The following is a 20,411-nucleotide window of genomic DNA, read 5'->3' on the forward strand; positions in this document are numbered from 1 at the left end:
ACCCTCTGTAACTCTCCCAGCCTCCCCTGCCTCCTTCTCCTCCGCCCCCTTGAGAGGAATCTTGGAAATGATGTAAATTTACTCTCCCCCCTGTATTGCTATCTTTTTAAGAAATTGTTGTATATTGTTCCCTTTTATTATGGTTCCTTTCTCTTCTTGCTCTACTGCTCTATCCTTTCCAGCTGTGCTCATCCCTGCCCCCCTCTGCCCCTACCGCGTTCATTGTATTTTCTGCCTTTCTAAGTTCTGTGTAAACCGGCCTGATGTGCTCCACGAACGTCAGTATATGAAAAGTTTTTAAGTAAATAAATAATAAATAATAAATGTCCTTGGCCTAAGCCCCTTCAGGCTGCCAAGTGATTGAGTGCTCACCCAGAAAACGGCGTGCTCGCGTACGGAAATCACGTGAGGGGGGGGGGCGGGGCAGCTCACGGGCGTGGTGTGCCGTATCCCTCTCTGGAAGGCATTGCTAATGATGCCGTATTCTTACGGGGCGTTACTTAGATATTGTGGGTTCATAGCTTAACGTGGGCTTCTCCGGTCGTGGTTTTCCTATCCCAGAGACCGTGTGCTCACGCCAAAGGGGACCTGGGTTGGAGAGCGCAATGCCAGGCAGGGGCTTCCAAATGTTGTACGTCTGTCGTTTGCAGAGTCTGTTTAGAGAGAGCTTGCGTAGTTCTGCAAGTTTGGAGAGACGTTTTTCAGCACATTAACCCCTCCCCCACTGAGCGACAGAAAACTGCTGAAATATGGGGTCAATCTCGTGTGCGGTAGGCACCTTTAGTTCGACGGGTGCCGCCGTGGTGTTCTTGGAATGAGAGCTTGGACCTTCTCAGCCCGGTTATGTAACCGCTCTGGGCTCGGGGGCCAGCCTGAGAGCGGAGGCAGGGGGCTGCAGCCTCTTGCTGTTGTGACCAGAGGCCCTCGGACACCCTGGGGCCCTCCCTTGTAGAGTCCGGCTGTCCTGCCATCTCTGGGGGGGGGGGGGAGGGTTTCCAAGGGTCCTGTGGGAGATGTGGAGAGCAGCCGCAGCTTTCTCAAACCTGTAGTTTGTGCATATTTGATGGAGTTGCATTTTTTTTTTCTTCCCCACCAGCCCCCCCCCCCCCCCCCAAAAAAAACCAACAACAAAGTTTGGGTTTGAGGGTTGTGCCGGTGTGGGGGGGGGAAACCCCCTGAAATCTCTTCTCGGGGTATTTAGTTGCATGCTTGTCGGCTCCTCCTCCTCCTCCATTCATGGGGGGCGCTTTTCAAAGCTGCGTGGGCGGGGAGGGAAGTCCGCAGGCAGCTTTCCCTGGGCATCTCACTCCGGCTTGCAAAGGAAACGCACGCAAGGGTTTTTCCCTTTTGAAAATTGCCCAAGGGAAACGCACCGGCAGGGATTTGCCTTTGGCTTTTTCTGTGGATGCTTTTTCCAGCGTGAAAAGGCCAAAGCCACGCACGTGGTTTCCTCCCTGGGCCTCCCCAGCCCTCCACCAAAATGTGGGCAAAAGGGGAAAACCGGGAGCACGTTTCAAAACGCCCTCCGTCCCTGGGTAAGTGGCCTTATTTGTTTCTGACTAATGCGCATTGAAAGAGCATTGTTGGCGCCTTTATTCAGAACGGTGGAGATCGGTCACTCCCTGCCCCCGACCTCCCTTTTCCCCCCTCTCCTCGAAACCAATCATGCAAACGTGCTTTGTCTGTCCCTGGAGGTTCCTGCAATAATCCCAACCGTGGCTTTTTGGGGAATCCAGGGTGAGTACAGGGGGAGGAGGTGGTGGTGATGATTGTGCAGCCTTCGTCCTGTTCACTCGGACTGTTCTGTCTCACTCAGACCCTCCTCAGGTGATCACGCCCCCCGAAGAGGCTATCGTGGCGTCCCGTGGTCAGACCGTACGCTTCACGTGTGTGGCCATCGGCGTCCCTACCCCGATCATCACCTGGAGGCTCAACTGGGGTCACATTCCCACTAGTAACAGGTAAAGGCGTTTGCCTGCTCACACTGCGCTGTCTGCTGTCCGATGAATCGTGGTTTGGGGTGGGGGTGGGGGGTGAGGCGTGGTCTCTTTACCCAGTTCAGTCATTTTAAAGAAGCAGCATCCTCCATTTCCCCTCCCCCACCCCGCATCTCTTCCAGGTCGGCCATTTATTTTAAAAGTTAAGCAAATTAAATACTGATTTTTTTTCCCAAGGATTGTTTTAAAATTTTGATAAAAAAAATATCTTGCTGAGTTCGTGGAGACCCTGCAGAAAGTGCCGGCCCTGGTGCTTTTGCTGGACACGCCCAGCCTCCGTGGACATTAGCGACTCTCGGGGATCCGGAGGCTGGTGACGTGGGGGCCACCTTCGTAGCAGCGGCTTGGAGCTGGGGGATTATGCCCCTTTACAGTGTCCCTCTGTCTGAAAGTGCAGTGCAGCGTTCTAGTAACTGTAGTCGGTGCTGGAGAAACCCGGTTTCACTGTGTACTGTGATATCTTTTAATTGGCACGATAGGTCACACAGGCATCTGCTTTCCTCTCCCGTCCATCCCGATCCATCTGCCTGCTTCCATAGTATTAGGACGCAGGTCAGGCTGGAGTTCTTCTGGTCAGCTGGTGCTTTCGGGGGAGAAGAGTCCCAGAGACAGCAGGACAGGGGTGGGGGAGCATGAGGAGGGAAGGCTGTGCTTACTGGAGCTCCCAGTGTGGTCCAGCTCGACCTAGACTAAAATAGCGATGCCAACAGGAGTTTTCCTTCTCCAAAGAAGCAGATCCTGTAAATAGCCAAAGAAGTTTCATGAATAAGTTACAGGAGGAAAAGAAAACGTTAATAGGTAGCAGCCTCCAGCAGCGTCTGAGATCCAGGAGTTCATTGACCTTTATGTTTCTAGTGTTAGACTTCCCAATGGTAAAAACGCAGCTAATCTCCCAGCCACAGCTATTAACAGATTCTGACCTCAGGATCTGATCCAGCAGCTGCATCAGAGAAAATTTCTTAACAGAAAGGGCGGTGGATGCTTTGAATTGGGGCTCCCAGTTGAGGTAGGAGGGAGACAAAAAATTGTAACAGCACTCAAGAAAGTATGGGCTAAGCCCAGAGGGATCCTCCAGGTGTGAAGGTGCGATCAGCCAGGGTCTCCAGCACAGCACCAAGCGTGCAGGCGGGAAGATCAGATGGGCCTCGCGCCTGTTCCTGCCGTCATATTCTGTGTAAAGCGAGTGCTTGTCAGACCCAGAGCTGCACGGCTGAGCGGGAATCCCGGACAAGATTCACCTTCTAGGAGAAAAATAAACTCTTCTTCCTAGGACTCCACGCTGTCTGCAGTAAAGTCCGAGACTGCTGGGAAGAAAGGTCGTTTTCATTAGTGCCCTTGCCTACAGGAACTCGGGCTGAGCACTTTTTTATTTTGTGTATCCTTCCTGCGAAGTTACTGAGAGTGTAAAGCTACGGCTGTAAGGGGTTTTGTTGTGTGTTGACTTTCCTTGCTGTTTCTTGCCCTTCCCATCCTCCCTTCCTGTAGGGTGTCCTTGACGAGCGAGGGTGGCCACGGGACCCTAACAATCCGGGATGTGAAGGAAGCAGACCAAGGAGCCTACACCTGTGAAGCCATCAATGCCAAGGGCATGGTTTTTGGGATTCCTGATGGGGTTTTGGTCCTGAAACCAAGCAGAGGTACGCCTGGCCAGCCACGATGGCCCTATCTGCCCCCAACTCTTCTATCTCCCATCTCCCCTCAAATAAACGGACACATGTGACTCCTAGGCTGGCTTTCCCAGACGGAGGATTGAGAGGCCATTACTCCACGTCGCCCCATAGCATTTTATGATCTGAGTGGGGGGCAAAGATAACTTTCAAGGCCCTTGCATTGCAAACACGTCTCAGTTCAACATTATTGTATAAAGCAATAATGCTAACAGCACTAAGGAGTTAGTCAGTCTCCATGCAGAAAGGAGCACACTGGAAGCTGACTTCGTTTCCAACATTAGTTTTACTGAGCTGGGGTTTACGCAAGTTTTTGAGATAGAAAGGCTGTTTAATCCAATCTAGATCTGTGTCCAAATGCAAGCCTCCTATCTCCTGCATGTTGTATTCTCCTCTGAACCCGCGTTCTTCTCAACGTATCAGGCTGATTCTGTTGTTGCCCCACTTCCCCCCACATCTCCAGTAGATATGCCTGGGCCATGCTGGGGATCCATCCCATCTCCTTTCTACCCTGGATACTGATGATCCTCCGGTTCCTTCTCGGTGAAGGGACCTCTCCCTTTGATGTTAGAGCAGCAAAGAAAATAACTTAACTGAGTCCCCAGTTAGTGGATACTCAGAACTCAAAGAAATCAGCATAAAAAATACCAAAGGCATACGGAATATGAAAAGAAACTCCTAGATCCAACATAAGTCTCAACAGAAAAATCAGGCTCCCGCCATGGCATGCTGGAGCCTGAAACAGAAAATCCACAACATCAGATGGTGGTCTGAGTATTTATATCAGGAGACCCTAGCAAATAATAGTCTCCCACAAGGGGAAGCTACCTAATTTATTGTAGTACATTTATAATTTGTGATTAAAAAAAATCACTGCAGATTACAACAGAACATACATAAAAATGCATAACAAAAACAAATATAAGTTACAAAATATACTGACATGTAAACATTACAACATTGCTTGAAAAGAAACGTTTTTCACAACTTTCTCAATTTTAAATAATTGGATTCACTGAATTTCTAAAGGCAGAGTATTCCAACATAATCCATAGTATGCAATAGATTGGACAGTAAGCAAGCATTGTGTGCTTGTGAACACAATGCTCGTTTAGGCGTATGCCAAGAAACCTTATTTTTCAAACAGACGGAGTCCGAATAAATCGCTGAAGACTTAAAGATAATCCTTTTGAAAAACCGGTCACCAATGTAAACTCATCAAATGAGAAGTGATATGTTCTCTCCAGTGCAAACCTCATTCAGATCGCACGACAGAATTTTGAGTCAATTGTAACACACAAAGTAAATATTTAGGGAATCCCATTTACCTACTCACATTGTTAGTATTTGCTTCCTCCCCACACAAATGGAATATTCTGTATGGTTTCTGCTAGGGGGTCCAGCGCACGTCTCCAAATCCAGAAAAGGCCGTTTGCTGTTTCATTTGTTGGTGCCGTTTGTGGCTTTGTGTTCAGGATGAATGAAACTGGTTTTGGTGACGCAGTGTAGAGAGTGCATTTTCCAGCGGGGTAGCTTTCTACCCGTAGGACCTCTCTGACTTTCAGCCATGTTAAGAGTTTAACACCCTAATTTGGAGAGGGGGGAAGGGCTCTCTCTATGAAGCAGGCAAAATACGTTAGAAGTTTTTAGATTGGTTTATGTATAAGGTTGTAAGGACCATTCCATTTCCTAAGGTGACTTGGCCTGAGTCTCTCTCCGAACTGGGAGCTATTCTGGACTTTTCCAGTCATGAAGCAGCAGCAGATTCTTCTAGAATCAGTCTGCTCGGAGGAATTTCCTCATCAGGAAGATTTCTAAGACTTTTAAACCTCCCTCCCTGTCCCAAGAAACATTTGTTTCTATTCAGGAGTGAGCAAGAAATATTTCTCACTTTCGCTGTCCAGCCTTTTATCAAGGAACAGGTCTCCTAAATGTTAGAAGGGTCTGGATATTGGATCCTCCTCCCTTCCTGCAGCTGGTAAAATGTATACAATTGACCCAATCAAAAGGGGGGGGGGGGGAAGTGCATTTACTTTACAGTCTCTTGGGTTAGATGTAGGCGGGGTTTGGGTGAGTAGGGAGGGGGAGAAGTGCCCCCTCCAAATGCTCCAGTTGTGGTGCTGAATTCTGCTCCCCCCCCTCACCCAGCAGTTTAACCTCCCCACTCCTGGTCTTCCCAGCCTTAGCAGGCAAACGGTGCCTGTGTGGGCAGACCAGGCCGTCATTTCCTATTTAAAGTTTTGCCTCTTCCTGTAGAGTTTCATCTTTCTTCCAGGAACCTCCTGTGCTGGAAACATGGCTGCTTGTCTCAGAAACATTTCTGACCTCCTGACCTCACCCCTGCAGATAATCCATTTATCTCTCCTGCATCTCCAGAGCAGCTGCCTAGGTGGTGTCTGTTCATCCCTGTCCTCGGGCATTGGGGCAGCCATGAATAGTTGTTAGGGCAGTGGGATCTTAAGTTGGGGTTGTAGCTGGTTGGTCGCTGCCAGAAAAGCTCTTTGGCTCTGTCCTTGTCCACCTGGTGCCTCTTGAAATGTAAACCAGGCGCTCTGTCTCTTTAGGGGTTAGGGGAGCAGGGGCTTGAGTTTTTTGGGTAACCCCAGGACAAAATTGTGAAGAATCGATCAGAGAACAAGTTCGTGCTTCCTCATTTTCCCAAGAGACATTCCCCCCCCCCCCCCCCCCCCATGTCTTCCGCTAGCTCCAGGTCAGATCAGATAGTTACGTTGATCTTAAAATGATGATTGCTAGGAAGCTCACCATTGTTATTGTCAAGTATTGGCAGTGTACACAGTACTGTACAATTCCATCACTAGGCTCTTGTCTTAGTCATAAAACACGAATAAGGAACCACTGACAGACTGAGTACTGGGTTGAGGTCAAGTGACTTGCTCAAGTGAGAGAGTTGGGCTTTGAACCTGGGTAGCTGGCGGGTCTTGGGTTCCAAGCTAGAACTTCTAACCGTGTTGTAAAATTTCATGGGGGGCCATGTCTTCCTCCTGGCCGGAGGATTCTTCTGGCCCCTGCCTGACTGTCTCTCTCTGTCTTCTCCCAGGTCCCTGCCCTGAAGGGCAGTTTCACATCCAGGGTACTGACCGCTGCATCCCTTGCTTCTGTTTCGGCGTCAGCAAGACCTGCCAGAACACTGGGCGCTATAGAAACCAGATTCACCTGCGCTTTGATGTACCCGATGACTTCAAAGGTAAATAGGCCGTGCTGGACTTCATCTTGCTTGGAGAACAAGTTGTGCCATATAAACAAGGTTCTTACACTATGGGACTATTTCCTATAGGCTCTGCCATGTCACCTGTGCTCCATTTATGAAATAATAATTTTTAGTCCTTCGGATGCTGTAGAGTCAACCTGCCCGATGAATTTTAGGCTTTGCTCTTTTCCCTTCAGAAAAGATGAATAAACTCGCCAGTCCCAATTCAGTCTAAGCTTCAGAAAGAGTGGAAGATGTGGCTTGACCATTGAAGGGTGGACTGTGGCACTAAATGGCAGCATTTCCCAAATCTATCCTGGTGACCCCACGGCCAGTTGGGTTTTCAGGATGTCCATAATGAATATGCATGAGAGAAGTTTGCATATCCTGGCACTCTAATGCAGCGTTTCTCAAGCCGGTCCTGGAATAGCCCCTTGCCAGTCTGGCTTTCGTACATCATCTAATTGTACATCATTTTGGTTGTCATTGAAAAAGGCCATTCATCCAATACATTAACAAACACAAACATAAATACATGAGATATTTGCATGCATTGCCTTCATTGCATACAAATTTGTCTCATGCGTATTGATTGTAGATATCCTGAAAACCCGACTGGCTAGAAGGGTACTCCAGGACCGGCTTGAGAAACTCCGCTCTAATGTATGCAAAACTGCCTCATGCATCTTGCTTATATTCTGACAATCCATCTGGCTATAAAGTTGGAACAGGGGCACCCACCCCTGGGTTAGAAGAACAGATTTGGAAATCTCTGCTCTAGGACGCTCATATCCGTTGAGGACATCGGCGGGCTTACTAATGAACTGCTTCTTTTACTGCCTGGACACTTTAAAGACATGTTGACGTTATCTGTTGTGTTGCTACCGTGCCGGCGTGCTGCGTACCACCGAATGGTTGCAGCCCCCACACCAAGAGACGACGTCTTCATGCTGTGACTGTCTTCCTGATAGACTCTGCTAGGGAAGATACAATGTCACCCCTCTCCCCCTCCCAATTATTTATTTATTTATTTATTTATTTATTTAACATTTTTTATATACCGAGGTTCTGGTAACAATGTTACTAAATTATGGAGTAAATTAACAAAATAACATCATATGTTGGGAAACTAATTTTATATGTTATATTTGTGAACGGGAATCTCATAAAAATGCTCGCTTGTAGCACCAACAGCTTATTTAAAGCTTTCAACAGTCTAGCTCTTTTAGACTGTAAATGTAAAGTTTTTTAATCATTGACTCCTGTTCTTCAAAAGAATTAGGGACACAGTTAGTTTTTATGTCGCTTGTGGTCTCAAAACGGAGCGGCAACAAATAGTGAGTCTTATAGAGAAACTTGAGACCACAAGCGACATAAAAACTAACTGTGTCCCTAATTCTTTTGAAGAACGGGAGTCAATGATTAAAAAACTTTACATTTACAGTCTAAAAGAGCAAGACTGTTGAAAGCTTTAAATAAGCTGTTGGTGCTACAAGCGAGCATTTTTATGAGATTCCCGTTCACAAATATAACATATAAAATTAGTTTCCCAACATATGATGTTATTTTGTTAATTTAGAATTTTTTCTACATCATATCCATCAGTTTGATATTACACTAAATTATGGAGGACATTACCACGCTGAATTTTCAGTGAGGCAGGATGAAAGTGCGAGAGAAGCCGGCATTGCGGACTAGTTGTTTGTTTTAAATGTATTTAGCTTTACTAAATCAGGCCCTGACTTTGTACCTGAGGCCATGGAGGGGCAAGTGACTTGTACATATTTTATTTATTTATTGGTTTTTATATACCGCCGCTCATCAAAGATATCACGTCGGTGTACATAGAACAAAAATACGCAGTTGCGTGTACATATAACAGTATAATAATATCTGGATTCCACAATACATTAAAACAGTAAAATACAAAATCAAGAACAACTTAATTAACGGAATATTAGATAGAAATATAGAGTAAAATAAATGTGATTGCATAACTTAATCTAGTATCAAGGCGAAAAAATGGTGGTATAGGAGGGGTGGGGAGCAAGTTGGAACGGGAAGGGAAGAGAAAGGGTAAAGAAGGAAAGGGTTATATACATATGTACAGAGGGCGAGATCAAAGGTTATAAGAGAGTAACAATAGAGCTAGAATGCCTAGAAGAGGAGGGCATAGTTAAACTAAAGTTGAGAGTAATAGTTTAGGGAAAAAATGGAAAGATGGAAAGATGTACAGGGATGTGAACCCTGGCTTCTCTGGTTCTCGGCCCCCTGCTCTAACCACTACGCTGCTCCTCTGTTCCACTTTTTCTGCTAATTAAGCATCGACCCTGCAGAAGCAGGCGTTTGCATTTGAACCAGAAAGTGGGAAGCCGCAGCTGCAAGCCGTCATTGTACATTGCTCAAAACTCAAACTGTGCTCACGAAAGGCTGCCAATTACCATCCAAGTTCGTGAAAAGGCGCCCTGGGGCACCCTTGGGAAGTGGAAATCTTCCATTTAAGCCTCCTTCGCTTTCTTCAATGCGTTTTATTTTGCTTGAGTTGCAGAATTAAAAAAAAAAAAAATTAATCCATCTGTTGGCAGAATGCCAAAAGGCTCTGCAGTGAGTTAATCTTTTGGGCGCTGGGAAGATAATGCAAACCTGTTGTGCATGAAAGTGAGAGGCGTTTTGCGCCTTGGCTCCTGCCAGATGCTTTTGGGGCGGGATTCTTCAGTCTCTGTCTTCTTCCCACTCAGGTGTGAATGTCTCCGTGCCCTCTCATCCGGGCACCCCGCCCCTCTCCTCCAACCAGCTGCAAATCGATCCCAGCGCGGAGGAGTTCCAGCTGGTGGACCTTTCCAGGCGGTTCCTTAGCCACGACTCCTTCTGGACGCTGCCAGGCCAGTTCTTGGGGAACAAGGTGAGGAGCACTGGGTCACCTGGACGGGAAGGTCCATGGACAAAAGGGTTGGTCTTGTAAATGGCAGTGAGGTTTGGAATCCCGACATTGGCCATTGAGTCTCTGGGGATGTCACTTCCCTTGCCTCTGTCACTGCTTGGTCGTAAACAGACCATGAAGGACAGCATGAGGACCTGTGGAGTTTGTTGCCAGAGCATGTGGTCAAGGTTAACAGTATAGCTGGTTTTAAAAAACAAAAAGGTTTGGACAAGTGTCTTGGGAATGAGCCACAGGGTAGAGATCTTCTAGATACATCCTGGTGACCCAAATTGACCACTGTTGGAGACAGGATGTTCTTATGACCTTGGGGGAATTACCTTACCTCTCTTAAGACCCTGAGCGAGTCACTTGATATCCCTGAACCTCACTCATTGACTGTGTCCTGGATGAGTGCCTCCTTGTGTCTCAGTCAGTGATGCTCCTTAGTACAATGAACTGCCTTATCTGCTTCACATCTGGGGTTCTTAGTGCGTAATTGGTGTGTCCTGGAGTGGGATGGATTCCTCTTGGTGTGTTTGTCAGGCTTTGGTGCACATCCTGAAATTGTACTCTGTGACCTTACCAAAGTCTTGGTGGTGATCCCTAACCCTACCTGATGGCTTTGCCATTCACGGTCTCCTGTGCTATCTCTTGTAGGTGGACTCCTACGGTGGCTTCCTCAGTTACAAGGTGCAGTATGTGCTGGCGCGAGGCCAGTCGGAGCCTGTGCAGAAGCCCGATGTGATCATCGTTGGAAATGGGCAGCGGCTGATCTACCGGGTGCAGGTCCCCACCCGGCCCGCCACTGTGAATCAGCGGCGGGTTCACTTTACTGAGGTGAGTGCCCAGGTGGGGGAATTGTCGTCCCCTCCCTCTCCTTGTGCAGCCATGATCTTCCTCCCCCCTCCAATCTTGGGTGTGGGATCTCCACCGTTTTCCTCCTGATGTTTACTCCAGCACAGCTCATGGAGTAGCCTTTGGATGCTGAGGTGTGACCAGCACTTGACTCTTTCTCCTCCTTGGCCATTGTGAGCACGTCTTCCACTTTCTCCCAGTTCATACCAAAGGAGAAACTGGAACGTGAGCCGAGGATGGAATGTAGGTCTCCTGTCTCATATGCAAAGCTCCAGCCACTGTGCCATAGTAAAACACATCATCGCTGGCTCGCTGGTGTCGCTGACTGCTTGCCGCCCAGTGGAAGGAATAAGGAGATGAATTGGGTTTTTCTCTATTCTCTCTTCCTTCCTAGCCCCACTGATGATATCAAAGTTGGGATTTATGACTGCAACGGGTTCCCTCCTACTTAACCTGGAATGGTCCCTTCACATAGCTCTTCCTGGGGATCCTCTTGATTTCCAAGCAGAAAACGTCTGTGCTCCGGACTGCCCCTGCCTCCAGGGCATCTGGGGCGGAGCAGCGCTCTGCAGTCCTGCCACCCCCCAGGTCCTTGCACGCCTGATTAAATCAGATCTTTGAGCAGAGGCGCTAAACACAGAGACCGATCCTGACCCACCCTCTGGCCGAAATCCAGTAGGCCTCACGCCTGGCTGATCCGGATGGATCAGACCCTGCTCAGTCACGGGGGAAAGTTTGGGGTCGGTAGTCGTATCTCAGACCCGAGGTCCGAGTACTTAATCTGCTCTCACAAACTATAGTCTTGCAGCTGAGGAAACTTTGTGAAAGGGTGCAATGATCTGCAGTCATGGAGCAAGGCTTTGCACACTGGGCCAGAGGGAGTCCAGGCCACACTGTGTAAATCACCGTGGGAAGCATCATGGAAACTTGCGTGGGGGCTATTTTTTTTTTACTTCTTCAGGATTTTTCTCTTGAACTTTTGAGTCTCTGCAGCAAGGAAACCTTCAGCACTAATGGGATGATGGGTCCAGGCCGGAAGACCTGGATTTGATCCCAGAGTTGGTCGAGGCTGCAGATGCTATTGGGGTGTGTGTGGGGGGAGGGAGGGGAGGGGGTTCCTGGTCCCCAGACTAAGGGTCCGTGTTAGCCAGGGAGAGTCACCCTGGCTGCCCATCGCTCCGGGATCATGCTGCCAGCTTAGTCCATCATCTGCAATCCAATAATGTCCTTGAGGTGAAACTCTCCTTCCGGGCCCTGCTTAGCTCGTATCCTAAGAAAGCAGAATTGAAGAGACTTTTGTTGGCTTTGCTGATTTTGAATTTTGTTTTGCCTTTAGCCTGCACTCTGAGACACCCAGCGCCGCCGGGTCATTACTGACAAGACAGTCTCCAGTCTTCTAGCATTTTATGTCGTTGGCTTTAGATGCGCCAAGGCAGAAACTCGGGAGTGGGCCTAGGCAGTGCCGGTGGCATTCATATTCTCAGGGGGGCTCCTTATGGCACTGGGCTTCCAGGCAATTGCCCTTCTTGCCCCCATCTCTGAGCACCTTCCCCTCTCCCCCCCCCCCCCCCCCAAGAACTATCCATGGAGAGGGCAGTTCTCAAAGGTTTCTGCTGGTATTTTCTCACCTGCAGGAGAACTGGCAGCATGAGTCGGGTGCGCCAGCCTCTCGTGAAGACCTGCTGATGGCGCTGCAGAACCTGGAGAGCGTCCTGATCCAGACGGTGTACAATAACAGGACGGCGAGCGTGGGGCTAAGTGACATCGTCATGGACACCACCACCGTGGAATTCACCAGCCTTGGCGTGGCGCATGGTGTGGAGGAGTGCAGGTGACTCTCTCTCTGCTTTGTCAGTCCCCCTCCCCTCAGTAATCGGGCTGTTCTTTTGCCAAGGGTTTTCACGGTCTTCCTTCAGCTGACGAGCTTGCCTTCGTTTCAGATGTCCTGCGGGTTATTTGGGGCTGTCGTGCGAGACCTGCGCTGCCAAGTTCGAGCGAGTGCCCGGCGGGATCTACTTGGGCACTTGTGCAGGCTGCAGGTGCAATGGCCATGCCAGCTCCTGTGACCCTGTATCTGGCTACTGCCTGGTAAGTCGTCTTATTTTTTTATCCCCCCCGAGCTAAGAGCCGCAGAACGTTGCCTGAATTCTGTCTTTCTGAGGAGGATGTGAGTGGTATCCCAGGCCGGGCGGGGGTGAGTGGCAGTGAGTGGATTTTACAGGGGTGGATATCGTATCATGGAGAGGGCGGTAAATGGGTGCTGCGGAGCAGATATGATGTTTCCTGTGTTGACTGTAGGCAGGTGCGGTGCTTCAAAGAAAGGAAGGGTAGATATGGGGAGGGAGAGTGGCCTGGTGGTTAGAGCAATGGGCTGAGAACCAGGGAAGCCAGGATACAAGTGCTGCCTCTCCCATTGCCTCGGCTACCCACTTAGATTGTAAGCTCTTTGGGGAGGGGACATGGTTTCTGAATACTTATCAACATTGCACTGTCTTGTACAGTACGTACATCCAGTAGCGCCATAACAATAAGTGTTATGATTAGACAATACTGACTTTGGGTCTTTACCTTCCAGAACTGTCAGCATAACACAGAGGGCCCGCAGTGTAACAAGTGTAAGGCTGGCTTTTTTGGTGACCCCAGCAAAGGTACTTCTGAGGCCTGCAGGCCTTGCCCCTGCCCTTCCACGGATTACCGACGCAGGTGAGAGCGATGTAAACCAGAGCCCCTGGTATTCTGTCCAGCACAGGAGCCCCTGGCCACGCCGTGCCCCAGGATTCATCCCCCAGGCTATCAGAAAGCTGGTATCCCGTGCTGCCCCCGTGCCCCATACAGGGCTCCGTCTCCCACTACACTGTGCAACCCAGCTGTCCACTCTCCCCCACTTATTCAAATTAACTAATCTGAGACCTCAGAGCTCACATAAATGGTGTTAACAGGGAGCTGATCTATGTTAATATTACCATGTTAGCCATTATGGCAGCAAACCTCCGTGTCCAGGATCACCAGCTCTTCACGCCGCGCCCTAGTACTTGCCTTTAAGGGTCTATGGGGAGCCCTCTCTCCTGGGGTTGGGGATACTCTGTCTGTGATACCCCCAGCCCGGGGGGGGGGGGGGGTTAAGAAAGGTCCCAGAATGGGGGGGGGGTGGGGGGTGGGAGGGGGCAGGCCCATGCGGTGCTTATTGGGCTGACTCTCTCCTTAACGGACCTGTACAATCCGCAGGTTTTCGGATACCTGTTTTCTGGACATCGATGGCCAGGCGACGTGCGACAACTGTGCCCCCGGTTACACAGGACGTCGGTGCGAGAGGTGAGCCGCCCCCTTCCCTGCCTCCTGCTTCTCCCCACCTCGTCGGGGGGCGGGGGACGGGACGACATCCTGAGGTGTTTCTTAAGTTATGCGGGCGCTGGTCCGTGCGTCTTCACCTCGCGGCTCCTGCGCCTCGGGACGCTGCACAAGCTGAGAGCTTTCCTCGCTCCTGTCAGTAAGCGGAGGTTAGGGCGGAGTCAGTAGGGAGAGCGCCGGGCGCCGTATGAATCTTAAAATCCTTAAATTTGAGCAGACTTGGGGACAGCTGGGCAGAATGGGCAGGGTCGGCTGCCGACTGCGGTGCATTGATGCGAGAAGCTGTGGGATCCATGGCTCTGGAAGCAGATGTGCATGAAGAGAACAGGGTAACAGGAAGGGGGGGGGAGGGGGAGGTCCTTGGAGGAGATCAGAGAAATTATTTTATGCCCGCCTTGTCGTACTGAAGCCTCGATTGCTGTTTTACTCCTGTGCTGCAGGTGTGCCGAGGGTTATGAAGGGAATCCGGTCCAGCCTGGCGGGAGGTGCCAGAAATCAGGTCAGTAGCACCGCCGATTCCCTCCAAATGATTGTCCAAGCGCTGGGCGTCAATGCCACTCCTGCATAAGGAGCATGGCCCGCTGCGGCTTGCACCCCTAAAAATAAATAAATATATATATATATATGCAGGGGGTGCTGTGTGCACGCAGCGCACACGGTCCCAGGCGTGGCGAGGCGTGCACTCCGGACTTTTGGCAAGGGCCATCTCTGCCAAATAATCACTGTGGGGCATCCAGGAGGACTTGGGGGAAAAAAGAAAGTCGGTTCTCGGCTTGGTCTTTCTGTCAGCAGGGCCGGTCCTTACTCTGTACCATCCCTAGCCCCTGCTGAGTCAGGCTCTCCAGCGGGGACAGCCTGTTTCTTTTGGTGCCGGTGTGTCCGACCGCAGGTTTAATCACGAAAACGCGTGGTTCAGGTGAGGTGCAGCCTCGGCCGTCGACTCATCTTGAATCAAAACCCTCCAAACCGATTTACGTCTCGGGCTAGCCCTAACCTATGAATCGAGATTTCTTTTCAAATCAAATAAAAAAAAAAAAAGTGACACTTCAGTGCTTTTTGCAGGCTGCTGTGAGATGTATTCAATGCAGGGTTTCACAAGAGAGAGGGAGAGACTTAATCAGAAGCAACTGTAATTATAAATGGCATCGTTAGAGCAACCACTGAGTTCTGAAATGTCATCTTCACTTAAAAAAGTCAAGCAAAGGGGCATTTCCAAAAGAGCGTCATAGCGCCCGGCACGGCTTGGCGCAGAGTTCTGGTGGCAGCTGCCTTTTTTGAATTTTGCCTCTTTTTTGCATCCTGCTGTTCTTCATGGAAGTCACCGTGACCCGCCCGCAGAAACACCGGCCATGTGGGGGGGTGGGGGGGGGGTCACGTTTTCTGCTTTTGAGGGGCCGAGCCCAATTTTAAAGGTGAAACGGCGCTGCAGTGTTTCATCTCTCCGACTTACGTTTCCAAGAGCAGATCGATAAATGTGTCGCCGGCACCCGTTTTATAAATGGAAATTCTCAGGTGGCGCAGAGCTGCTGTTTCTCCGCTTCATTTTTTCCCCCGGCAGTGTCAAGAAACTCGGCATCGTAAAGCAATAACATCACAAACCTAAATCCCCCACATCATCCCCTCCCCCCCCCCCCCCCCCGTATTGCTACTTTCCCCCCTCTCGCTGCATGTGGCTGGACCTCCGACTCGCTCCTCCCGAGGGGCGCAGCTGTAATTTTGTCCTCTCTTTTGTCTGCTAGTTGAGAACTTGCAGAAGTGTGACGAGAGAGGGAGCCGGCCCCCTTCCTCCTCCACGACGTCCTGCCTCTGTAAGGTAAGGGGGTTCCTTTCTCTCCCACGGGGCAGTGGGATGGAGAGGAGAGGGGAGGGGGGAGGGCAGCTGTAGGAAGGAGAGCCATGGCCTGGAAAAGCACCCCCAGCCGTCTCCTGGCTTTCCTCCCCTCCCTCTTCTCTTGCTTTCTCGTGCCGTGGCCAGTTTCTCGTGCCGTGGCCAGTTTCTCGTGCAGTGGCCAGTTTCTCGTGCCGTGGCCGGTTTTCACAAGCTGCTGTGAAGAATGGTTTGCGTCTTGTGTGTCGGAAGCCAGGGGACGTTAGAAAGGAATTTTATTAATGCAAGATGGAGTGGAGGAAGAAAGACGTATTTTGCAGGGCAGTTGGGCCTCGCTGCTTCCCAGTCCCTCTCTCCCCACCCGCAATTTCCTTCGTGTACTCAGGCTTTGGTGCTGCAGTGTCCTCCTCCACAAACGGGAGGATGCAGGTACCCACCCAGCTCCTTCCAGCACTCTGCCATGGCTTACCACTAGGTGTCACTGCAGAAGCAGTTCTAGGCTGTCCCTCCCTAATGAGCTGTGCATGGTGCTCCCCTTAAGTGGTGAGGATGGAGCCAGAGTCGTCCAGCTCAGCAGTACAAAGCAGTAACCCCGCCACGGGCCCTAATGCCACCCACTCCCTGGCACCCTTAGCCTTGGTAATTCTCAGCCAAATGATGTTCCTTTTACCCTGGGGGAGTCCTCTTGCCCCGCTGTTCTCTGTGGAGCGCTCTGGCAGGCTGCTAACATTGTTTTTCCTTTGGTTGGTTTCAGCCGAATGTTGCCGGCAATCTGTGTGATGAGTGTAAAAGTGGCGCTTTCTATCTCAGCGACAAGAACCCGGAGGGATGTCTGAAATGTTTCTGCATGGGCGTGACCAAGCAGTGTGCCAGCTCCTACTGGAACAGACATCAGGTACCCAGCTCGGGCCAGATTTAAAACAGGAGGCGGAGGTCGCCGAGGTGCCCGATCACTCTGTATAGAACAGGGGGGCTTTGGACGGTGCCCGGTGCGTGACCATCGCCTCTTACATGTTGGCTTTGCCCCTTTAAACCGTTCTCACCCCACCCAGGTTCCCCTTTCCATCACTGCAGGAGTGAAAAGGATTTCAAAGCGCAGACTTGAGTTACTGCGGCCCCTGTCTGACTGCGGCGGCCGCAGGGAAGAGCGCGTTTGTGATTTTCCTTGGGACGGGTCGAGGGCTTAAGGGTTTAAAGAGAGAGGGCCCTGTGACCAGTAAGCGGAGCAGGTGGAAGGTGCAGAGTGTTGGCTACAGCTGTGACCTGCATGGTCCAGGTGTGCACTGCAGCTTTTATTGCCAGGTTGGGCAGATATTTGGGGGGGGGGGGGGGCACAGCACCCAGTTAAAGCTGATCGGTATAGTATTAGAGATGAAGAGACAGTGTGGCACCAATGATTATCCCAGGTTGCATGCCCATTGGCTGATTGATCTGCACTTCCAGTGGCCGTCATGCTACCATTTTTAGTGTAACGAAACTTATCAAACACTGTGGTGGTAACGGCATTCAGACACAGTTTGTGCTTTGCCTGGATAACACCTATTGGTGCTGACCAGGGATAATTGAAAAGGTTGCAATGTTCCTACCCCGTTTAACCTCCCCATGCTTGAATACAGGGAGGTTAAGTGACCTGCTCAAGGTCGCACAGTGGGGTTGGGCGGTGGAGACAGAGTGAGACCTCCACTCTGTTTTAGCCACCACCTCCTGCTGCCAGTCTGTCGGGAACCTGCAAGGGAATATATCACAAGGAGGACAATGGGCAGTCGGGGGCTGCTCGGGTACTGACTGATGGAGGATAATGTGTAGAAACTGGGAATGAAGGCTTCGGTAAACACTGGCTGGGCTTAAGCCTGGCTCTCGGCTTAAACCCAGCCACTTTGCTGAAAGGGGTAAATCAGTCACTGGAGACTTTTTTAATAGACAAGTATCTGTCTGGGATGCTGTAAGTATGGTGGATCATTCCTGGAGGCAGCGTGGCGGACTAAATGTAATTTTATGTATGTTTTATTGTACATCGCCTAGTCCCATGTGTGTTAGGCGATTGATAAATTTAATAAAATCTAATCTAAATCTAAATGACCTGACCGTCTCTTTCTGTGATTCTCTCATTCTAGCACTGGGGGGATAATAGGACTGTGTAGCCTGTACAGGTATTGACTGGAGATGGGAGCTTCAGCAGCCTCGCTAAACCAAAAATGTCTCATGTTTATTGGACAGGTTCGAGCAAGCTACAGTGACCGCGAGACCACAGAGTTTGCTCTGTCCAATTTGGCCAATACACGGACCTTCAGCGAAGGGATCGGTGTCAGGGGCCAGTCGGAGCTGGTCTTTGCTGCCTTCAGCTCGGTCCCCCGGGACAACTATTTCTGGGTGCTGCCGGAACGCTTTAAGGGAGACAAGGTACTGCAAATGAGAAGGTGCCCAGGGACGTCCCATTTCCTCCAGAATTTGTGGGACGGTGCCACTTCCTCCCCATCTCTTTACCCCAAAACATCCCTCGCCTGCCTTTACCGCTGCTTTCTCCGTCTCTCCCAGGCAATATGTATTCAGGCGCTGTTCTCTGCATGTTTTGCTGCAGGTGACGTCTTATGGCGGAGAGCTGCGTTACACCGTCACCTATACTGCACCACCCGGTTCTCAGCCGCTCTATGGCCAACCAGATGTGATTCTGCAGGGAAACGGCATCTTCCTGGAATATTTTGCTGACTACAACTCTATACCGGGAGTCCCTTTGGCCATCACTGTTCCGTTCAGAGAGGTGAGTGTAGCCTTAGCGTGGAAAAAAAAAATAAACGGAGCGTGGGATGATGCCAAAATGTATCCCACGTCTTGGCTTGCACTCACTGCTTCATGGTGATCTTATTTGAAAGCAGCTTTTGACTTCCTCTGACCTCTGCCTCCATGAACACATCAACCCCATTTAATACCAGGATGTAAAATGGTCAGACTGGATAAGGCCTAGTAGTTTTTATCTGCTGTCACTTTCTGTGTTCCATCGTTTAATCCATTATCAGTCCATCCTCCTCAGTGGATTGAGCAAAGGTTCACTTAAGTTAAGGTTTTGGGACATCTTCAGTAGTCTCGAATAGAAACAGTCTTTGATTTTAGACAGCCGGTTACTTCCTGGCTTATTTTGGGAATTTTTGTGCACTCATGTTGATGTCTGTTTTGCAATGCTGGGGGCACCCGCCTGGCACAGGCCGATGGTTCAGAGAGAAGGTGAGTTCCTGCGGGTGGAAGGAGCACCGACAGGCCTAGGCTTGGTTCTCAGGTTTTGTGGCAGAACATCAGCTGCAAATCTCTGCAGGTCCTCTCTTTCGCTGGGCAGTAATCAAAACGACCCTGAGTACCATGGGTGAAAAGTACCTGCAGAGTCTGTGGCTAGGCTCATCGCTTTTGGCTATTTACCCCCTAAATGGCTGAATACTCCGCCAGGATGAAAGCTGCCTTTGCTTTCACACTTACACTGAGCTCCCCTCGGTGGGGGGGGATCCCAGCAGGCAGCCAGCGCGGCGATGGTAAGAGGTTTCCCCGGGAATCGCCCATCATGATGGCTGCAAAGCTCTCCGGTGTTTCTCTTCTTTGCTTCAAAAACCTAAACCAGAAACGGGTTTGACCCTGAACGGGAGAGTGGGGACTCCAGCCAGCGAGATGTGGAATTGAGAGGGGGGGGGGGGGGGGGGTCTCCAGCCCTGCTGTTTAATTTTCAGTCCGCCCTTTTCTTTTCCGCTAGAGTTCTTGGCGCCGTGCCGATGGGCAGGAGGCCATCAGGGAGCACCTGCTGATGGCTCTGGCAGATATCAACCTCTTCATGATCCGGGCGACCTACTCGGAGAGGATGACGGAGAGCAGGTAACGAAGAGAACCACTCCCCCCCCCCCTCCCCCTCCCCCGCTGAGCTGCCAGGGCTCCTTACCCCCACCTCGTTCTGGGTTTTGAATGATTTCTCACATTTTATGCCTCCTCAGGATCTTAAATATCAACATGGACGTGGCGGTCCCACACAGCACAGGGCTGGAGCGAGCGCTAGAGGTGGAGCACTGCGTGTGTCCGGCAGGCTATCGCGGTCCATCTTGCCAGGTGATAGCGGTGGGGGAGGGGTATACGGTGTGCTGTGTTGTATTTGGGTAGGAACCATGTTCTTTGATTTTTTTTTTTTAATCTGTGTTTTGTTTTGTTTTTTTTTTTCCCCCCTCCAAGACTCTCGCCATAATGGCGTCCCTCAGGTCTAACTTGTATCTCCTCCTCCCTGCAGGAGTGCGACTCGGGGTACACCCGTTCCACCAGCGGGCTCTACCTGGGCACCTGCGTGCGCTGTGAGTGTGGCGGGCATGCCGCAGAATGCGACGAGGAAACGGGAGAGTGCCTGGTGAGCCGCCAGCCTCGCTCGGGGCTTTTCTAATTCATGTTGTTATCGAATTCCGGTTCCAAGGGTTGGCCACAAATATGAAGAGCCTAGAGGGGCCCGATCCTGGAGCAGATCTTGTTTAGAAAATCCAAATACGTGGTCCCATCAGTGGCATGGAACAAAAGAAGATGTTCATGCAGGTTAATGCACATCCGTAGACCCGATGTGTCCCTGTGGTGG

General features: G+C 50.4%; 1 protein-coding gene across 18 annotated transcripts in view; it reads left to right on the forward strand.

Moving 5' to 3' along the window:
• HSPG2 (heparan sulfate proteoglycan 2) overlaps positions 1-20,411 on the forward strand; it is a 266,429-nt gene that overhangs the window by 129,683 nt on the left and 116,335 nt on the right. For all 18 annotated transcript variants that reach the window (XM_029578876.1, XM_029578880.1, XM_029578878.1 and 15 more), the window contains 17 exons: positions 1,817-1,961; positions 3,483-3,634; positions 6,723-6,869; positions 9,611-9,774; positions 10,450-10,629; positions 12,282-12,478; positions 12,588-12,735; positions 13,223-13,350; positions 13,873-13,959; positions 14,436-14,494; positions 15,735-15,808; positions 16,578-16,718; positions 18,041-18,223; positions 18,402-18,581; positions 19,557-19,675; positions 19,792-19,903; positions 20,079-20,192. In XM_029578876.1, coding sequence (XP_029434736.1) covers positions 1,817-1,961; positions 3,483-3,634; positions 6,723-6,869; positions 9,611-9,774; positions 10,450-10,629; positions 12,282-12,478; positions 12,588-12,735; positions 13,223-13,350; positions 13,873-13,959; positions 14,436-14,494; positions 15,735-15,808; positions 16,578-16,718; positions 18,041-18,223; positions 18,402-18,581; positions 19,557-19,675; positions 19,792-19,903; positions 20,079-20,192 — 2,330 coding nt within the window. The remainder of the gene's footprint in view (positions 1-1,816; positions 1,962-3,482; positions 3,635-6,722; positions 6,870-9,610; positions 9,775-10,449; positions 10,630-12,281; positions 12,479-12,587; positions 12,736-13,222; positions 13,351-13,872; positions 13,960-14,435; positions 14,495-15,734; positions 15,809-16,577; positions 16,719-18,040; positions 18,224-18,401; positions 18,582-19,556; positions 19,676-19,791; positions 19,904-20,078; positions 20,193-20,411) is intronic.

The sequence above is a fragment of the Rhinatrema bivittatum genome, chromosome 15 (assembly GCF_901001135.1).
Source record: "Rhinatrema bivittatum chromosome 15, aRhiBiv1.1, whole genome shotgun sequence".
Taxonomy (NCBI): Eukaryota; Metazoa; Chordata; class Amphibia; order Gymnophiona; family Rhinatrematidae; genus Rhinatrema; species Rhinatrema bivittatum.